The sequence below is a fragment of the Sphaerodactylus townsendi genome, linkage group LG01 (assembly GCF_021028975.2).
Source record: "Sphaerodactylus townsendi isolate TG3544 linkage group LG01, MPM_Stown_v2.3, whole genome shotgun sequence".
Taxonomy (NCBI): Eukaryota; Metazoa; Chordata; class Lepidosauria; order Squamata; family Sphaerodactylidae; genus Sphaerodactylus; species Sphaerodactylus townsendi.
This window is the reverse complement of record NC_059425.1, coordinates 137,196,232-137,215,830: the sequence shown is the minus strand read 5'-3', so window position 1 is coordinate 137,215,830 and position 19,599 is coordinate 137,196,232. Positions and strand designations below refer to the sequence as shown.

General features: G+C 46.0%; 1 protein-coding gene across 3 annotated transcripts in view; it reads right to left on the bottom strand.

The window, feature by feature from the left end:
- Positions 1 to 9,942: 9,942 nt before the first annotated feature.
- UBE3D (ubiquitin protein ligase E3D) overlaps positions 9,943 to 19,599 on the bottom strand; it is a 70,499-nt gene continuing 60,842 nt past the window's right edge. For all 3 annotated transcript variants that reach the window (XR_007244383.1, XR_007244384.1, XM_048495355.1), the window contains one exon: positions 9,943 to 10,642. Coding sequence is in view for 1 of the 3 variants with exons in the window: in XM_048495355.1 (XP_048351312.1) it covers positions 10,622 to 10,642 (21 nt within the window). In the remaining 2 variants the exon portion in view is untranslated. The remainder of the gene's footprint in view (positions 10,643 to 19,599) is intronic.

Below are 19,599 nucleotides of genomic sequence, written 5' to 3'. Positions count from 1 at the left end.
TCAGTGGAGGCGTTCTCTTTGGCGAGGCGTAAGAGGAGCTCGTTCTGGGCCACCTCGCTATCTACCTGCCTCTTGAGGGCCTCTTGGAGCCTGTTCACAAATTCAGCATAGGGCTCTTGAGGTTTTTGTTGGATGCTAGAGAAACTTTGGGTTGGCTGTCCGGCATTGGGGACCTTCACAAAAGCCTTATAGGCGCATTCAGAGGCGATCGTAAGGGTGGCCTCCGGCAGGACGATCTGATCATTGGGGTTGGCGAAAGCTTCGCAGCCGTAAAGCTGCGCGGCGGTGTAGGCGCCGCCAGAGGCTGCTCCTCTGCTTATGCACTGCTGGCGGTACTCGCTTTCCCAGACCACATACTGTGCGGGGTTAAAGAGCATCGCGAAAGGTGGTTTTCCAGTTCCTCGGAACCATTAGGTGATTCCTCGCGACTGCTTCCAACATGCCTCTCACATAGGGGCTGGTGATTCCCTACGTCCTGCATTGCTTTGGCGGAGTTCAGTGAGAATGTTGTAACCTAGGGGCGGTACTCGACAACTCGCCCGAACGATGCCATCTTTCCCTTCATGATCAGTGTAATGGGCCGGGGCACACGGCGGAATGTCGGCATCGTCTTCCGTCCAGGGTTTCCTTTTTTGCAGATCGTGGCTATCGGCTCTGCTAGGGTTTTGAAACCAGCGCCATTACGTGGGCGCTGACGGAGTCGCGGTGGCTTCAGAAAATGAAGGCGGGCGAAGGGAGGAGGCGGCCGAGCCACGGGAGGATTTGAAGGAGGCGGGGAAGCAAGGGAGGCAGAAGGAGGACAGGCGTCCAATTTAGCGGATAGAGAAAGTTCCGGGGGTGAAATTGAAGCTGAAGGGTCAAAAGGAGGGCGATCTATGGCAAGAGAGCCATAGACCTGCAGGCTGATGGCGACATAGCATTGCCTCCACGTCAGTAGCAGTGACATCGGGCGCTGAGGCTCTCTGTGCAGAGTGCGCCCGATGTTTTCCCAATCCTTAAGATTCAATGTCCCCCTTTCTGGGTACCATGGACATTGAGCTTCAATCTCCTCAACCAATTTGCGCAGCTCCCCTCTCTTTACGGAGACCCTGCCGCTTTTCGCTAGCGCTTTCAATTCGCTAACGTGCTTGTCATAAGCCCTGCTTTTGCAAGCCCCCATACTTACCATTGTTTCGTCGGACGAGAGAGTGTCCTAGAACTCGGGTCCCTGGATGCGCCAATCCAGCGGACGGGCGGTACCGAGGAGTGGGTCCCTGGATGCGCCGATCCAGCGGGATCGTCGGGTACCGCGGCCCTTTCCCAGGCGCACGGTAAGCAGGGTGGAGGTTCGAGGATTCCCGGGTTTCGGCACCAGTTGTAGTCGTGCCCGCGGAGTCACCGTAAGGACGAGACGAGACGCGGAGATATCATCTGGTGGAGAGAGCCAGCAGCGGGAGCGCGGGGTCCGTGATCCTGGCAACTCTGCCGCGTGCTAGTTCCTGGCACCTTTTATTAGGGTTTCTCTGGGGGCGGGCAAAGGGGTGGATCGGCGGGAGGCCGGGAGAGCGGGAGAGCGGGAGATCATCAGGTGATGCATGATCTCATCGGGCTGGTACGTGCAGGAGGAAGCGTCTGTGTCTGGGCCTAATCCACACCTGGGGGCAAGGGCCCCATTATCCCTTTGTCTGGGACACCTGGTGGCTGTGAGCCAGGTAATTCATGACCTGTGACTCACCGGGGGGTGGGGGATGGGGGAGTGGGTGCGACCAGAAGGCCGTAGTTGGGCCGGCATGCCAAGCACTCTGCCTACGGTTCTGCTGGGTCAGCGGCTCATCCCTACACATCAGAATAATTAATTAATCCACACACCCATGGATTGCTAAAGTATCTTCTTTTTAAAAACTTGCCAAGGGCTACAAAATGGAAGAATGAACTACAGAGCAGCAGGCCTGATGAACAAAACTCCTGAGAAAGAGGCCATGGCACAGCAAAAGAGTTGTCGTCTGGCAGTGCCACCTGCCACCTCAGTAAGGCAGTGAGGAGAGCCAGCCTTGCCTATTTTTGAATGACCAATGCCCACCATCTCCTGCCTGCCACAAAAATAGGCAAGGCAAGGAGGATGCAGGCCTGTGGTGTGGGAGCCAGGATGGCAGCAGCACTGGAAGCCAGAGTAGCAGCCTCACAGCAGGCAGGCCCAACAGCACCTCCAGATACATGGTCTGGAGCAACTGCCCCAGTTGCCTCATACTTAGGACCACCCACATGCCTCTCCAAATGGGTCAACTGCTTTAAACATCCTGTTTTGGGGGGGGGGGGAGGAGAATAAAATATGGGGAAAATAAAATTTGCTACGATTCAATGGGTTATATAAGGCACAAGAAGAACAACCAAAAAAACCAAAGCTGCAGTTGTAATGGATGAGGAGAAAAACATGTTTGGATATAATCTGACAGGAAACAAGTGTTCATGGATGAGAATTAGGGATGTTCGTGGCAAGTAACACTCCCTGAGTGTACAGGGCACACCTGAATGTAGGTGACTGCTGACTGCCGGTGCAATGCGAACTATCCTGCCCATATTTAATGATGCCAAATCAGTTTTCAGCTGACAGCGATCATTTTTCACTACAGCTCTGTTTTCTGCAAGCCCTTGCCAAACAGCTTTAACTTTTTCAATGCAGTTGGGAACATTTTCTGAAACAGCTTTTTGATAGACAGAGGGAGCTGAGGGGAGGTAATTCTAAAAAATATATTTTTTTTCTTTTAAAAAAATAAAGAAGTAACCAGCTAGTGCAGATGGTCTTAATTTTTCTAATAAAGCACCCCAGTGTACTGCTTTATGCCTAAGTTCCATACATGTCACGCTAAAATGAAACAATTAATGAGCTTTGTGCCGTGCGCATTTATTTCTGAGCTGCATAATAAATACAAAGAATGTAGAATTTTGTTTTGTTAGCAACAAATAACTTTTTAATAACTACAGGACAGTTAATCAGGTCAAAAAATTTTTCCTTCCTTATGAATCATGAAAGAAATCAAGTATGGCAGCAACTGTGGAACAGAAGGTTGAAATACCACTTTAAATGGGTCAGCTGGGTTTTTAAATAGCTGCTGAAAGTAAACTAAACTGCAGCACAGACTGGGTACAGATGAAGCCTCCCTACTCGCCAAGATCATCCCTGGATATACACTGAAAGTGAATACTTGATTGCTACCCAGTGGTGGGATCCAAAAATGTTAGTAATAGGTTCCCATGGTGGTGGGATTCAAACAGTGGCGTAGCGCAAATGGGAATGGGCGGGGCACGACCAGGGCGTGGCTGGGCATTCCGGGGGCGGGGCATTAAAAACTCTTACTGTAAAAAAAAGTTCCTAATTTCCAGCTGGTATCTTTCTGTCCATAATTTAAACTCATTATAGCAAGTCCTATCGTCTACTGCCAACAGAAACAACTACTTCTTCTCTAATTGACTGCCTGTCAAATACTTAATACTTTCAAATACTTAATTTTGTTTCTAGAAATCAAAAGAAGGATACTTTCCTTAAACAAGGAACTTTACCATATTTCTAAAACATGTTTTTAAAACAGCCCAACAGGGAGAATTATCCCGTTTTCGACCTTCGCTAACCAGCCACATAGGAAACAACAGGACTTTATGATGTTTGGACCTAATGGAATTTCTAACGGAAAAACAGACCCAATTAGTAACTCCCTCTCGGCACACACAAATAATTAGTAACCCACTCTCGGGAACTGGTGAGAACCTGCTGGATCCCACCTCTGTTGCTACCACTTGTTAAGGGGAAGCAGTAACGGTAAAACACAGAGTCTTCATGCAGACAATCCCCAGTTCATTGCCTGCAATCTCAATGTACAGCAACTCAGGCTCGTTGATTGAGAGTCTACAGCATAGGTGTCACACTCGCGGCCCTCCAGATGTTATGGTCTACAGTTCCCATCATCCCCTGCCAGCATCATGCATCATGCTGGCAGGAGATGATGGGAACAGTAGTCCATAACATCTGGAGGGCCGCAAGTGTGACACCTGTGCTCTACAGGATCTGACTCAGTTACAAAAGACAATACTGAGCTTGATGAACCAAAGATCTAATTCAGTATGAGTAAGTCACCTTCATACATTCATCTAATTATGCTCTTTCTCATGCAAGAACATAGGAAGGTCCTATGTACAAATGCATGCCAGACTAGAGGAGATATTCTTCTTCTCCACCAACTGTAGTCCCAATTTCCCAAATATGGGGTATCTAATATAATACAAGCTTCATTCTTTGCTTGGACAAAAATATTGAACCTCTTAGCCACAGGCATGAAGAATGGATAAAAGATCCATAATGAAAATCACAGCAACAAGAGGAATATGTCGGGACCATCTTACCCCATATGTCCCTAATAGACCGCTACGTTACACGTCAGCAGAGCTGCTGGAAGTCCCCGGCCCTTCGATGATGCAGCTGGCCTTTACAGCCCTGGCCTTTGCCTGGTGGAACGCTCTTCCTCCAACTATCCGGGCCCTGCAGGAACTTGGCGTGTTCCGCAGGGCCTGTAAGACCGAGCTGTTCCACCGGGCTTTTGGTGAGGCCAGCCGTGGATTGGCTGTCCCCTTGTGAGGCTCTGTCAAAGTGTCATCTCTGGCAGTGCCCTATATTAGTTCCATCTGGGGCACTGCCAGTCCCTCCCAGCCTTAAGATCGGGTGCTGCTAATATGGGTTGCTATGCTGCATACTGATTTTAATATTTTTAGAGGAATTTAAGTAATTTATTGGTCGTTATTTTGTCTTTGTGTTGTGAACTGCCTAGAGCCCTCTGGGGATGAGGCGGTCTATGAAATGAATGAATGAATGAATGAATGAATGAATGAATGAATGAATGAATGAATGAATGAATGAATGTATTGTCGCAGGCTTTCATGGTTGGATTCAACTGGTTCTGGTAGGCTTTCCAGGCAGTGCGGCCATGGTCTGGTGGATATTGTTCCTAATGTTTCGCCTGCATCTGTGACTGGCATCTTCAGAAGTGTATCACACAGTATATCACACGGTGTGTAACAGGCCACAAGAGGAATATGCTTACTTGAATGGAAGCACTTATAATTCTTGGAGAAATCAATGAGAGATTTGTCCAAGAAATATCCATTAGCAGAGGTACATCTTTATGGATCATTTTCTTATATATTTTCTTCGAAGTAAGCGTTGTTGTCGGTACTGTCCCAACACTATGGACTCAGTTCCTCATATCCTGCTTTACTGTTCAAGGTATAAGGATATTGGAACCGATCTGGGAGCTTTACTACCTCTAGAATTTATGTTTTTCTCAGACAAACTAAAAATGTCTAAGCTATTGAACAGCCCTAATGTAGAAATTTCTGAAGCAGTTGCCATATTTTTAAGCTGTGTTCTATGTGTAACAATGATCCTGTTATTGTACTTGGAATGTATGGTAATTCTGGTTTTATGCCTAATAAAGGTTTTTGGATTGAATTGGATATATTTTCTTATATATACACAAATACATTCACATTCAATCAGATGGAGTGAACAGAAAACATTAGGATACAACTGTTCTTCTTCCTAGAGCAGTGGTTCTCAACCTTCCTAGTGCTGTGACCCTTTAGTACAGTTCCTCATGTTGTGGTGATCCCCAACCTTAACATTTATCCATTATCCAAATGGAGAACACTGATGCAGAGAGTTCTAGGCGACCCCTGTGAAAGGGTCGTTTGACCCCCAAAGGGGTCCTGACCCCCAGGTTGAGAACCACTGTCCTAGAGCATCATGGTGCTCTAGGTGCTTTCAATCACCTTCTGGGGATTTCCTGGGGTTTCACTGGTTGTCTCAAACTTGAGTTTTATTTTTAATCAGTCCTAGAATATTGATACACAGATATAACAATATATGTACCAGGTTCTTTGAATTCCTACCTTTCATTTTTTTTAAAAGTAAGGTTCTATCTTCCATTGCAAAGAGATAACAGGAAAGGTGTCTCTGCAATGAAAGGAGCTAGATAATTACTTTTTAAAAAACCCAGAAAGCTGGGAATTCAGAGAACTTGGTGTACATATTATATCTCTATAACAATATTTTAGGGACTTTTTTTAAAATTGCAAAAGCCCTGGTGGTCCAAGGGACGGTTGTTGCTGGGGGACTGGAACAGGGAAATGTGGGGAAACCTGCATGTGGAAGCTACTGTGCTTTATCAGCCGCCACAACAGCAACAGGGGAACCATGCTACTCACCAATGCAGTGCAATGCTGAATTACTCCCATTGAATGGACTTGAGCAGGATTCTGTCAATGTATATTCCATACTACTTTTTTGTTTGGCTTGGTTTTCTAACTGTATCAGTTCCACCACCACCCTTCCTCCATGCAAGCGTCCACATATTCACACTGTTGCCAGTGGGAGGAATGCATTTCTTGTGCAGAGGTTCCCCCAGTCTTTGCACTTCCCTGTGGTATATGGCATGGTCATGCTAGAACCAGAGGGTAGCGATGCTCACTGCCATCCACAACAAACACCCTGTGAAGTGGGTGAGGCTGAGACAGCTCCGAAAAGCTGTGACTAGCCCAAGGTCACCCAGCTGGCGTGTGTGGGGGTGCACAGGCTAATCTGAATTCCCCAGATAAGCCTCCACAGCTCAAGCGGCAGAGCGGGGAATCAAACCCGGTTCCTCTGGATTAGAATATGATTCCACTCCTCCTTTTGGAATTCAACATGGGTGTTGGACTCTCCCTCTTTGGACCTTATCTTTTTCTGGAAAGCTAACTATCACCCTTCGTGCAACAATCTACATTATTCCAAATCTATCCTTCCCCTCTTTTAAAATTTTAGATCTCTTGCAAATTCTCTTTCTCTGTGTATTTGCTACTTGTGTATGAAACTTTATTGTTTTGCTTTTTCAACAAATTGTTAAAAACTCTTAATTCTCGTCTCCTGCAGTTTCTTAGGGAAGAAAGGCCCCTGTAAACTTTGGTGGGAAGGATTCCAGTTAGCCCACTCTAGAAGTACAAGGTTTGTCCCCTGCTTATTCCCCCAACTAAATGGGAACAGACCCCTCCAGCTTGGGTAATACAGGCAGTGATGGAAGTGCTTGGTGTTTAGGCTATGCTGCGTATGATTCCACCCATCATAACCTTGAAACTGGATTATAATCACTAATTAAGAAAGGAGCTATAACAACAGCATGAGTAACCCTTTTCAGATGCCCTTTTTTTTGGTGAACTATGAATTTTATTGCAATTTTACCAGAGCCATATTTCCTCAGCCATTTGGCAAAAGACCTTCTTTACAGCTTAGCATGGGCTATAAATTGTTCCATATCTGCTTTCTCTTCAACACTTAAATAAAGGCTGTTGCCTGCTCTGCTCTCATTAAGACTACATAAATCAAAGTCTGTTAAAGGGCAAGTCTGGTAATCGGAGAAAACAGACAGCATTGACTGTGCAGTAGAACTGCTGTGTGTTCCCTTTGTGCTGGACTCAATAAAGCCCAACTTTGGGAGGGAAAAATCCATGGAATTTTCTGCCAAGCGCTAAGACACAGTTTTGTACATTCAAACTGCCATCTTACTTGAACGTTACACTCTGTACACGTTTACAAGCAACCGGTGGAATGATTTATATAACTAATCGCATACTTCTTCCATTTCTGTAAATGCACTGGCACATCTGCCTGGTTGAGTTGCAGTTGGCTGGGCAGCTTGATTGCACAGTAGCGTCAAAACACAACTGATACGAAAGACCCATACACTTCCTTATCAGATATGGTGGTGCTTCTAGTGCCTACATGTTTCCAGGACTTGTGTTGCCATTGAATTGTGCAACAATACACCCACTAGACATAGTCAAATGCCTTGCAATTCTTTGTCAGACATGGCTTCAATTTTTTTGTTTGTACAACAGGTGTGGGTGAATGGGTGTTAATAGTGGCTTGTAACCAAAGTGCTCCAAACAGAAGTGTTCACAGAAAGATCTTTCCCCTGCTTTCTCCAAACACTCTTTAAGGTTGGGAGACTATCCATCACAGTATGAGATGTGCCATGGAGGTTTATGGGGGGGGGGACCACACACCTCCCCACTATGGAAGTGGGGGGGGGGGCACTGATGACCTACACATCCGCATCACATTTCTAAGAGTGTTTGGGGGAACAAAGAGTGTTTGGGGGAACAAATATCAAAGTGTTTGGGGGAACAAATATTGGAGAAAGAAGGGAATGGCAACCCTTCTTTTGCTGGCTCTGAGGAGGACAGGGTTACTCGTCCATGAATAAATATGCTGCACAACATTCTTGTGGTATGAAATTTGGCCACACCTTGGTTTTTATTGATTATTGGTATAGGAAACTGAGGCACAGCATGGGGTGGATCCTACTGAACCCAACACACATCATTCCCCAAGCCTGGTGTGGGGGGAATTAGAGCAGCAATCTGCTGGAAGCTGGCTGCTAGATGGATCTCCCCTTGCGGCCTACGGGTGTGGACCCACCAGCAGCCAACCCCCTGGCCATGCAGCATTGAGGTATGCCTCACCCCCAAGGCACCCCCAAGTAATGGGAGGCCAGCACGCAGGCTCAATCTCTCCCAATGTGCCATGTGCCAAAGAGCAAGGGGCACCCTCCTGACCCTGCTTCCACCAAAGCTTCCTAAGCCCACAACCAAACACACAGTGCTTGCTGCATATTGTAAAACCAAGTGTCCATGCCCCCATATGGAGAGGTGTACTCCATCAGGCCAATAAGAGGCCGCCACCTGGAACAACATATCAAGATGCTGTATCATTAAGCCACTCAGCACCTGAGATGACTCCTGATCACTGGGCAGCATGCAAGCTGAGTCCAGCCAGAATGAGATGAGGAAAGCCAAGCTGAACGGACACGAGACAAGCCAAGCAGCAACGCAGGCAGCCGAAGACCATTGGGGTGAGACCCAGAGAGAGGTTAGAAGCCCTATAGGACCATGCATCTCCTGGCCCTGCTCACTCCACATAGCTCCAATGGGGCGGGGGCATTTTCCCCCTTGCTACACCTCTGCCTATGTTGACCTGGAAAAACATAGCCCGGCCCACATGGAGCCCAGCTACAGGCACAGGAGGACAGACCAGTCTCCCACCTCCCCAAGACAGCAAAGACAACCCAGGGTGAGTCCTGTCCTGTTCTTTCTGCTGCTTTTTGAAAAAAAACCTGCTGCTAGTTTGCATGTTTTGAGAGCAAGAGGGTGATATCTTCTGCCTCTCTTTACATGCAAGAGAAGCAGAAGGTTGGCAAGGCAAGGTCACTCAGCGGTGGAAGAGAGTCTTTCATAGCGTTGGCCCCTTGATTGTTCCTCATGATGGTACACTTCCTATTGCTTGACTTGTGTTTTCTGTCTCCAGCTGTCCTCTCTGCTACCCACTGTCCAAGTCTTAACACTGTGAGGTCATAACTCTTTCTACCATGTGACTCTAATGTCACAACCTGCAACTTGGCATGGCCCTATGCTGACTCCCATGGTTTAAAGATGGGTCTCAAGTATGAGAAGGTTAGAGAACACTCTTCTAAAGTGCTCAAGGTGGTTTACAGCCATCCCACCCTCCAACTTCTCACAGCAAACTTGTGAGGTTAGTAAACTAGCCCAAGGATACCTAATCCAGGATATTAATCCAGGTATATTAATGGTATATTAATCCATGATATTAATCCAGATCTAAAATTTTATCTTATATCCTGTGTCTCAACTAAAGCTATGACATTTACAGAGTCAGAAGTTACACTGAACTTATGAAATCTATAATAACTGGCATTAAAATCTTCCACTCTTTTCAGTTTGCTCTTGCAAGGCAAAGACGGAGAAGCCCTGGCAGGCAGAGCTTGTACAAACAGTACCACATAAAATTAATTGCATCTGGAGTGATAATTTGTTTCAGTATGTTTGTGAAAAAGAAAAGTGCTAAAATATGGAAAATTCAGACTCTTTTAGAAAAATATTTTTATTTTATTTCTGCCTATATTGTAAGCAACTGATGGAATATAATAGCTTCGTGCGCAGCCATGCAGCTGCAGTATATATTATAAAAATACACATGTAGGTGGACCTGTGTATAATTCACATAATAAATCTTCCCTCTGGAAAGAAAAACAATACACTCTAATGCAAAACCATAGTAAAAATTAAAGCTAAAACATACAAGATTCTTCTATGCATTGGAGTTCACAGTCCAAGAATATATTTCACTTCAAACTGCAGTATCGAATGCTCATTCTTGATTGCCTGCTTATTTCCCAGAAAGGACAAACTGGCTGCTATCTGCTCCTTCTTTGTAAAGCTGAAGTTGCTGTGGAAGATAACTGACCTCTCAGGAGAATTAGTAGGGCATTATTTACAATGAGCTCAGCCCAAATTAAGTCACTCTCTGAACAGCTTTGCAACATTAACCTCTTGGCTTGACTAACTGGCCTCTGTCACTTTTCTTGTGCTTTTTAAACCTCCAAAGTCAACAAACATCAACTTAAAAATACAGTTAATCTCGTCTTTTGTTTTGGAGTCTCAGCATCATTTCTGGAACGCAGCCTTACTGGAGATGTTATCCCTGCAACCCTCCACAACTGAAGGTTAACTTGAGAAGCACTGGAAAAAATCAGGCTAGAATTCTTTACATCTTCAAAAACGCAACCTGTGAAGGAAACAAAATGTTAACAGAATGTTAGCCTCAGCACAGCAGGTTCTAAACAAACCCCGCCCCCCCCCCCCCGACCAACACACTAAATAAAAAAATACCAACACTGCATTTCCCTAAGCTTATGGGAAAGCAAATAGTTCGCAAAAACTCTCTTATCACACACAAGGAGAAAATGACCCCAACTGATCTATGACCTTCAGAAATTAGTCTTTCCTCCCTTTATCTACTTTGACTATTCCAGTGAATCATAAAGCCAGTAAACTTCAATGTAAAATGCTCTAAAAATAAATCGGATTGAGACATTTTCATTTCATATACAACCCCTATAAACTGAGCGAAGATAGACTCTACACATTTAGCAAGATGCATTTGCCACCAAATTGACACTCAACAGAGAGTAGCCAATCATGACTCTCCAATTATATTTGTTTGATATATGGTCCCAGTATCCATTACAAATAGTACCTTGTTTTGATCTAGCAAAAGTTGTACCTTAATAAGAACAAAAGTTGGTTCTTAATGAGAACCAAAGGAGCTAAGAAACTGAAATATCTGCTATTTGATCTTACCAATGTAATAAAAAGCAAATTTTGGGTATATACAGCCCCAATTTTGGGTATATACAGCAAAGAGGTTTTTAAGGGGTGGGTTTTCACAGGTTGTTAATTATAATGATTTCATGGTGTTTTTATGTTTCTGTTTGAGAGCTGTCTCGAGTAGGTCTTTGGAAAAGTGGCACAAAAACATTCTGAGAAATAGATGTGTGTGTTAAATGCAATCAAGTCACTTCCTATCCTATGAACTGACGTCCTCCGAAATATCAGGCAGCTAACAATCACAATCACAATAACCTTTATTGGCATAGAGTATAAAAATGTGGTTATACAGTTGTTAAAGTTAAAAGAGATCATATATGCCATCTATGGGTTTTACATTCCAGTGTGATAGTTGGTTTGTAAAAAATATAAAATAGATTATTAGGCTTTAACTGTTCGGTTATAAGATATATTTATAAAACAGTTGCGATACAGCTATGTTTAAAATCCAAAATCAGGTTATATCTAGCTCTTCTCTATTCGGTGATGTTTACTACAAGATATATCCTTTCCCCATGGTCTATAGAATGATATTTACTAATTAAAACTCCAGGATAATTAGATTTCCATCATATTAGAATAGATAACAATAAGCATTTTACGTACACATTTTATAATAAACACATTTTATAATAAACCAGGAGTGCCAAGGATTAAGAATCTTACACCTTTCAATATTAGCATAATAACTGGTTTCATTCAACTTTGCATTCAGTATCTTTTGGCAGGAATAGATTACATCGTCATTGACTTCGGTACAGAAAATTTCATCAATAATGTTACATGACTCTTATAGACATAACCTTCAACAAATAGTTGGCTATTCTCCCAAGAATGTCAGGATCATTACTATTTAGTGATTTTACCATTGTTGTTTTCCACAGTATTTTAACCATTGTCGAAGGTAGTAAGGCTTCCCTATGTAAATTGTATTTTGGGCAATAATATAAAATGTACTCCAATGATTCCACAATGGTGGGACAGAATGGACAAACTCTATGTAATAGGGGCCGCTTCTTGATCCTGCCTTGCAAGAGAGCAGGTGAAAAAACGTTACATCTGGCTCGGGTCAATATCCATCGTTGTGTGGAATTTGTAATTTGTAATAAATAGCTGGCCATCTTACCGGCTTCAGGATTTATACCAAAATATAGTGGGGAGCATGTAGTTGTTGCATGATTGATTAAGTGTTGAAACTCCTGATCATCTATATCAGGGGTCAGGAACCTTTTACACTCAAAGAGCCATTTGGACCCATTTTACCCGGAAAAGAAAACTCATGGAGCCGCAGATACTTTTTGACATTTTAAATGAAGATAGCACTGTGTATTTTGGTTTTTTTTAAAAAAACCTGTCATCCTACGAAGAAGGAAGGGGCAGCCACAACTAGAGCAGTCCCCCCCGCCCCGCCTGCTCGGCCCCAAGCCGGGAGCAGTCTCCCACTTTGCACGCTGGCCTCCCGGGCGCTTCCAAGGCCACGGGAGGAGGCAGCCAGGGGCGCCCCGTTCGCTCGCCCCCCCCCCCCCACCTCACCGGGCCAAAAGCAGGGAGCAGGGTCTCCCTCCCGCCGGCTTGTTTGGCTGCACGCTGGCCTCCCGGGCGCTTCCAAGGCCACGGGAGGAGGCAGCCAGCGCCTTCCCCCCCACCTCACCGGGCCAAAAGCAGGGAGCAGGGTCTCCCTCCCGCCGGCTTGTTTGGCTGCACGCTGGCCTCCCGGGCGCTTCCAAGGCCACGGGAGGAGCCAGCCAGGCGCCCCATTCGCCTCCCATCTCACGCCTCCCAACACGGCCTCACGGCCAAAGCAGGGAGGAGCAGGGTTCTCCCCCCCGCCAGCTGCACGCTGGCTCCCTCCCGCCGTTGCTGGGCGCTTCAAGGCCACGGGAGGCGGCAGCCAGGCGCCCCATTCGCCCACCCCCCCCACCTCACCGGGCCAAAAGCAGGGAGCAGGGTCTCCCTCCCGGCCCGGCTGCACGCTGGCCTCCCGGGCGCTTCCCAAGGCCACGGGAGGAGCCAGCCAGGCCCCATTCGGCCCCCCCCACCTCACCGGGCCAAAAGCAGGAGCAGGGGTCTCCCTCCCGCCGGCTTGTTTGGCTGCACGCTGGCCTCCCGGCGCTCTAAGGCCACGGGAGGAGGCAGCCAGGCTCTATCTCAGCCCACCCTCCCCCACCTCACCGGGCCAAAAGCAGGGGAGCAGGGTCTCCCTCCCGCTGCCGGCTGGCCTCCCGCTGGCGCTTCCAAGGCCACGGGAGGAGAGGCAGCCAGGCGCCCCCATTACCCACCCCCCCCAACCTCACCTGGCCAAAAGCAGGGAGCAGGGTCTCCCTCCCGCCGGCTTGTTTGGCTGCACGCTGGCCTCCCGGGCGCTTCCAAGGCCACGGGAGGAGGCAGCCAGGCGCCCCATTCGCCCCCCCCCCCCCACCTCACCTGGCCAAAAGCAGGGAGCAGGGTCTCCCTCCCGCCGGCTTGTTTGGCTGCACGCTGGCCTCCGGGCGCTTCCAAGGCCACGGGAGGAGGCAGCCAGGCGCCACCCAGCCCCCAACCTCACCTGGCCAAAAGTAGGAGCAGGGTCTCCCTCCCTTGCCTTGTTTGCACGCTGGCCTCCCGGCGCCTAAGGCCACGGGAGGGAGGCAGCCAGGCACCCCATTCGCCCCCCAACCTCACCGGGCCAAAAGCAGGGAGCAGGGTCTCCCTCCCACCCGGCTTGTTTGGCTGCTGGCACGCTGGCCTCCCGAGGCGCTTCCAAGGCCACGGGAGGCAGGCAGCCAGGCTCGGCCTCAGCTGACCTCACCGAGCTTCCAAAGCAGGAGGAGGGTCTCCCCTCCCGCCCGGGCTTTGTTTGGCTGCATGCTGGCCTCCCCGGCGCTTCTGAGCTCACCCTTCCCGTCAAGCTCACTCACTCACCTCGTCTTGGCTGAAAGTTCCTCTCTGCTTTAGTTTAAATTGGCGCCGCTCATTCCGGGGCGGGGACTTCCGGCTGCTCCCAGACAAGCCAATGGGAGCTGGAAAGCCACACCAGGAGCCATCTCCCCGCCCACCGCCTTGCCTTGCCTCTGTTTACATTGCCTCCCCGGCGGCCCGGCTTTGCTGTTAACTCCCGGCCGCCCCGGCAAGCCAACGGGAGCTCGCAAAGCTCCAGGAAGGGACAGCCACGTGGGGAGCCGCACAACGGGCAGGGGAGAGCCGCATGCGGCTCGGGAGCCGCGGGTTCCCGACCCCTGATCTATATATATAAAATCTATCAGTGCATTTTTCTGCTGACAGGTAATCTCCCAAACTACTGGACTGACTGCTTTGAAATTTTCACACAACGTCGCATTCGCGTGCGGCCAGGTTTCCATACTGTTTCCACAGCTCCTGTTGTGTACATGTCACAACTGTGCCAGTTATTGTGTACATGCCACACCTGTGACAGATGGAACCACAGTTCTGTTCCGCAACAGCGCCATCTGCTGGCCGTCAAAGCAACACCCTCTGATACAAGGGGAACAACCATGCCTTCCTTGAAAACCACTGCCATCTGGAGTGAAAGGGATGGGGCAGGCCATATGCACATGGCCCACCCACCCTAGCAGAGGAAGGGGAAGGTGAGGCAGGGTCCAGGGGTTTTCTGGACCAAACGCTCTGAAATTTGAACACAACGTAGCTCATGCCTCCCAGCGTGTTTTAAGCTAGATAATTTGCCTGCAAGGGAAGGGAGTGAAAGGGACAGCACCAGCCATCTGCCCATGGCCCACCCACCCTAGCAGAGGAAGGGGAACGTTAGGGAGGGACCAGCCGGGTTGCCATGCAAGGGAATGGGAGAGAGGGGAGAGTGAGGGGCCCCTTGCCCCTCCCCTCCTTTGCAAGCATTGTGCAATGACACATGTTCAAACCATTCGCTTCCCCTTTTCTTTCTTTTCCACTTCACCAGACTCAGTCACAGCAATATGTGGCCGGGCCAGCTAGTATAATCTAAGTTTGATTAGACTGTATATTTGTTGAGGGTCCTTCATTGCCAACTCCTCTAAAGAGAAAGAGAAACCCAACAGGATAAGGAACAGGCTTGCTGAGGTTTTGCAGACTGAGAGCCGTGGCTTCCTTTACAGAGTTAATCTGTCTCATGTTGGGTCTTCCTCTTTTCTGGATGCTTCAATTTATTGTTAGATAGAAAGCATTTAATTCTCCAAACACTGTAAGATTTTGCCCACTGGCACCCCCTCACCCCCAACACACACTTTTACTAACCCTGGAAAGAAAAACATCCATAAACACTGTCATAACTGCTGATCCAGGCCTTTCACTTTTTAATATTTATTTTATATTACCTTACTTTGTATTACCTTATAATCTTACCTCCCCCACACAGTGGTGGGATTCAAATAATTTAGCAACTGGTTGTTTACAAGAATCATTTTAACAACCGGTTCTGCCAAAGTGGTGCGAACCTGCTGAATCCCACCACTCCCCACACACCTTTATATACCAGAATGTCTACCTTCCACTACAACTGTATAAAGCAAAATGGATTTCTCCTTATTTCTGTTTTAATCCTTAAATTGGGAGAAAATGATATCAATTAGGACCCCTTTTCTCTAGATGCTATAGTTTGCCCTGGGCAATATAGGCTGATGAAAAAACAGGAGTCAACTTTAAGTTTGCTTTAGGCTGATCCTGCACTGAATAAGGGCTTGGACTAGATGGCCTGTATGGCTCCTTCCAACTCTATTTTTCTATGATTATAACTAACACACACAATTTTATTAAACTAATGTGACTATTACTGCCTTTCCGCTTCATAAGAAAGATGCCACAAGTTACCAGAGCTGGGTGCTTTAAGCTTAATGGTTACAAAGTATTTGCTATCAGATTCTCATATTTAGAAACAATAATAAGACATGCTTCAACACTCCACCATTCGTTATAGTAACAATGCCAAAACCCTGCTTGGACTTTTCCCTTCCAAAATTTAAATCTCTCTCTCTTTCCGCCCCCGCCCCCTGCCCCAATTTGTTCTTGGTTGTTTTTCCCCACACATCAGTATTCCATTCAAATGTGATTGGACTAAATTGAATGAAGGGCAGAATTTTCTCCTGCTCATCACAGACATGTGCGTGCCTTTCCCCATGTCGAGGGCTAATAGGAAAAAATCATACAGGGATAGAAGGGATTAAACTCCCTTTCTCTCCCTGGTGGCCCCAATCCAAGCATTTGCAACCTGAGATATTGATTTTAAAAGAGTATAGACTAATTCTGATTTCTATCTCGTCCGGTTTGAATCTGCCATGGAGAAGGTGAACTGCTATATTGAAGTAAACAGTGCAGAAGAAGCCTCCTTAAGTAAACCGAGGAGACAATTTAACCATCATATAGAAAGCATGGTAACATGAAGAATTTTCATATTTTGGCTTTTAAAACAAATTGAAGATTATTAACTGAGTAACTGCAAATCTTTGTCCAATTTTCCAAGCAGGGCAATCCATTCCAAGTGCATACATACTGAGCCGGGCCACAAACCCCTTGAAAATTGTTCATTTGGTGCAAAAGGAGGCCGTGTGCCCAACAAGAAGACTGGGCTCCTTTCAAAAGTATCAGAAGATCTGGGTTGGTTTTAAGAGCTTAATCCAGGAGTATCCAGCTATGGCACTTCAGATGTTCATGGACTACAATTCCCATCATGCCAGAAGGGGCTGATGGGAATTGTAGTCCATGAACATCTGAAGCACCAGAGTTGGACACCCCTGGCTTAATCTAATAAAGGAAGGGAAAATTGTAAAATATTTTAATGGGATAGACTTTCATTCTGGTTCAGTACAGGGTTTATGCAGGGGTTTAGGAATCTTCTGAATAGGATGAACAATAAATCTACATAGATAAATAATGGCAGATAAGGGCTACATCATGCTTATTTTAAGGTGACTAAAAGTATAGGGAAAAAATAGTTCTAGGACTGAAGCAGCACAGCAGGAAAGCCCTCATTACATGGAGCCTGACCTTCATGATCTTTAGAACAGTGATGTGTCATCTACATAAGCAATTACAGCACTCTTACTGCCCTGCATTGCTGAAAGTTTATAGCACCTATGCCAATGTTATTCTAATTGCCATAGAGGCATGCTGGGAAGCTTCACACATCCCTGGCTTTATTAAGTGGCTCCATAAATCGTGCAAAACAGCAAAGATAGGTCACATACAGAGAAGTCCAGAAAGTTTGTCTAGTTGATGGTATTACTGGCAAATTACTGAAATAACCGGCTCTCAACAGTCATCTGTGAGATCGCTCCCCGCTGCCTTCTTTGCACCCATATCAAACTAGCCCTCTGGTATAACCCTGAGCTAAGACAACCAGAGCAAAGTTGGTGACAGACTCGTGTCAAAATGGTAGGAATATTTTATACGATGCTCATGAAAGCCTATGAAATGGCGGTGAAAGATGCAAAAAAAGATTATTTCACAGCAAACGTCATATTTGCAAAGTCTCACCCAGCGCAATTATTCAGGGTGATTTGGCAACTGACAGTCCTACCGGAGGGGGTTCAAAATGGCCCTTGGCTGTGAGGCATTTCGGAGTTTTTTTGTGGATAAGGTCCTATCGCTTCACCAAGACCTTGCTGCCAAATTTGATGCAGTTAATGGACAAGAGGCCGCTTGGCCATCTTCAGGTCCTACATTGAACCATTTTGATCCTCTCTCCCAGGATGAAGTTGACAGGGCCCTGAGTGCTGTGAAACCCACTGAACTTTTCAGAAAATGGGGGAAGAAATTGCAAGGCAGTATTTGTTATTTGGTGCCCTCATTCAAACAGAAGAGTTTTCCATGGCTTCCACAGCAGCTGCAGCCGCTGAATGGTCAGGAGGACTGGCAAGCCTTCCTTAGCGTGTGGTTTCATTTTCCCTCAGACTTTCCTTCTTTTTATTCACCTTTCTCTTTCTCTCATCCTTTTGGTCCCCACCCCAGCTGTTCTGTGCTGCTGCTTCTTCTTTTGCAAAGGGAGGAGGGAGGCATTGCATTTGGCTCTGCCTCCTGCAATGGTCATTTTGGGTTTGGGTTTTGGGTTTCTCAAAGCAGCCATGTTGGGATGATGCTCACCATTCACTGTCAAAATTCCAAAGATGGCCACAGGCGCAAAAGGGTTGGGAACCCCTGTCATAGGGCTAAAGCATTGGGTTAGAAATAGGAAAAAGGAGTCTCACTTTTCTTACTTTTACCTTTTGAATTTTAAGTTATAACACATTCACAACAACAGGCTGTCTGAAATAAAGAAACAGGGCCTACTATAAGAAGACAGGGATCTTTTGGGAAATACTAACCAAAAGGCTAGAAGTAGTGAACAGGTCACACAAGTTAAATTTTTAGAGGATACAGAGATTACTTCCAATAAAAATGCAGTTCTGAAAATATCTTCATACTTTTTTCTCATTTATTGTGCTTTTCTCTCTTTCAGGCTTATATTTTGTAGTTGTGCGATAAGATCATTTACTATGGATTGTTTTTCTGCAGGATTCATTACATGTTGCTGATTCTTAATGATTGCAGTGGGTATAATGTGTAGCCTAAACACATATGAATGAAGAAAGCTGCTTAACGTGAGTCAAATCACTGTTCTGTCTAACTCAATATTATCTGCCAGAGAGTGAATCTGGAAATTTTAACTGGAAATGCTAGGGACTGAACGTGGAGTTTTCAGCATGCAAAGTATATGCTCTATCACTTCTTTCTTAATCTGAATTTTTAAATAAATCTATAGGCCTCAGTTGCTGGCTGCTTCCATCATTGGTGTTCACTGCTCCGTAGCTCTTGGGATGTTTGGCACTGCTATCACATGTGATGCAAAATAGGTACGGAAGTCATTAAGAGAGTATCTCTGGTTGGGCTTCCCATAAGAGTTACAGTATTGGATTTATGGTCTCCAGGTTCAGAATACTGATCATCCAGCAAGAACCATTCATAACCTGTTTGATCAATAAGAGAAATACACATATATTTAAATGCTGCTGGATAATGGCAGTTATTAGCCATTTTTTCAGCAAACCACATTATGCAGAGACTTGGGGAGAACAAAGGACATTTCTAAAAAGAAATTGGTTTTAATCCCAACCAGCAGGACTTTGCAAACTGAAAGCCATTGTAGCTTACATGGCAGAAAAAAAACAGAAAACAAATGTTTACATTCAACAGGCAATGTGTTTTAAGGAAAGAAATGACTCTAGTTGAACATATAAAAACTATGTTGTTGAGTTGGCAATAGAGATTCTTAGATATACAGAATGAATGAGATGAAGAGAAAGGCACAAAATCAAAAAAGAAAGGGCAAAGTTTTGGTGGCAAATAGAACATCTGACTTGAACAAGATAAAAGAAATGGATTTATTTTTTAACA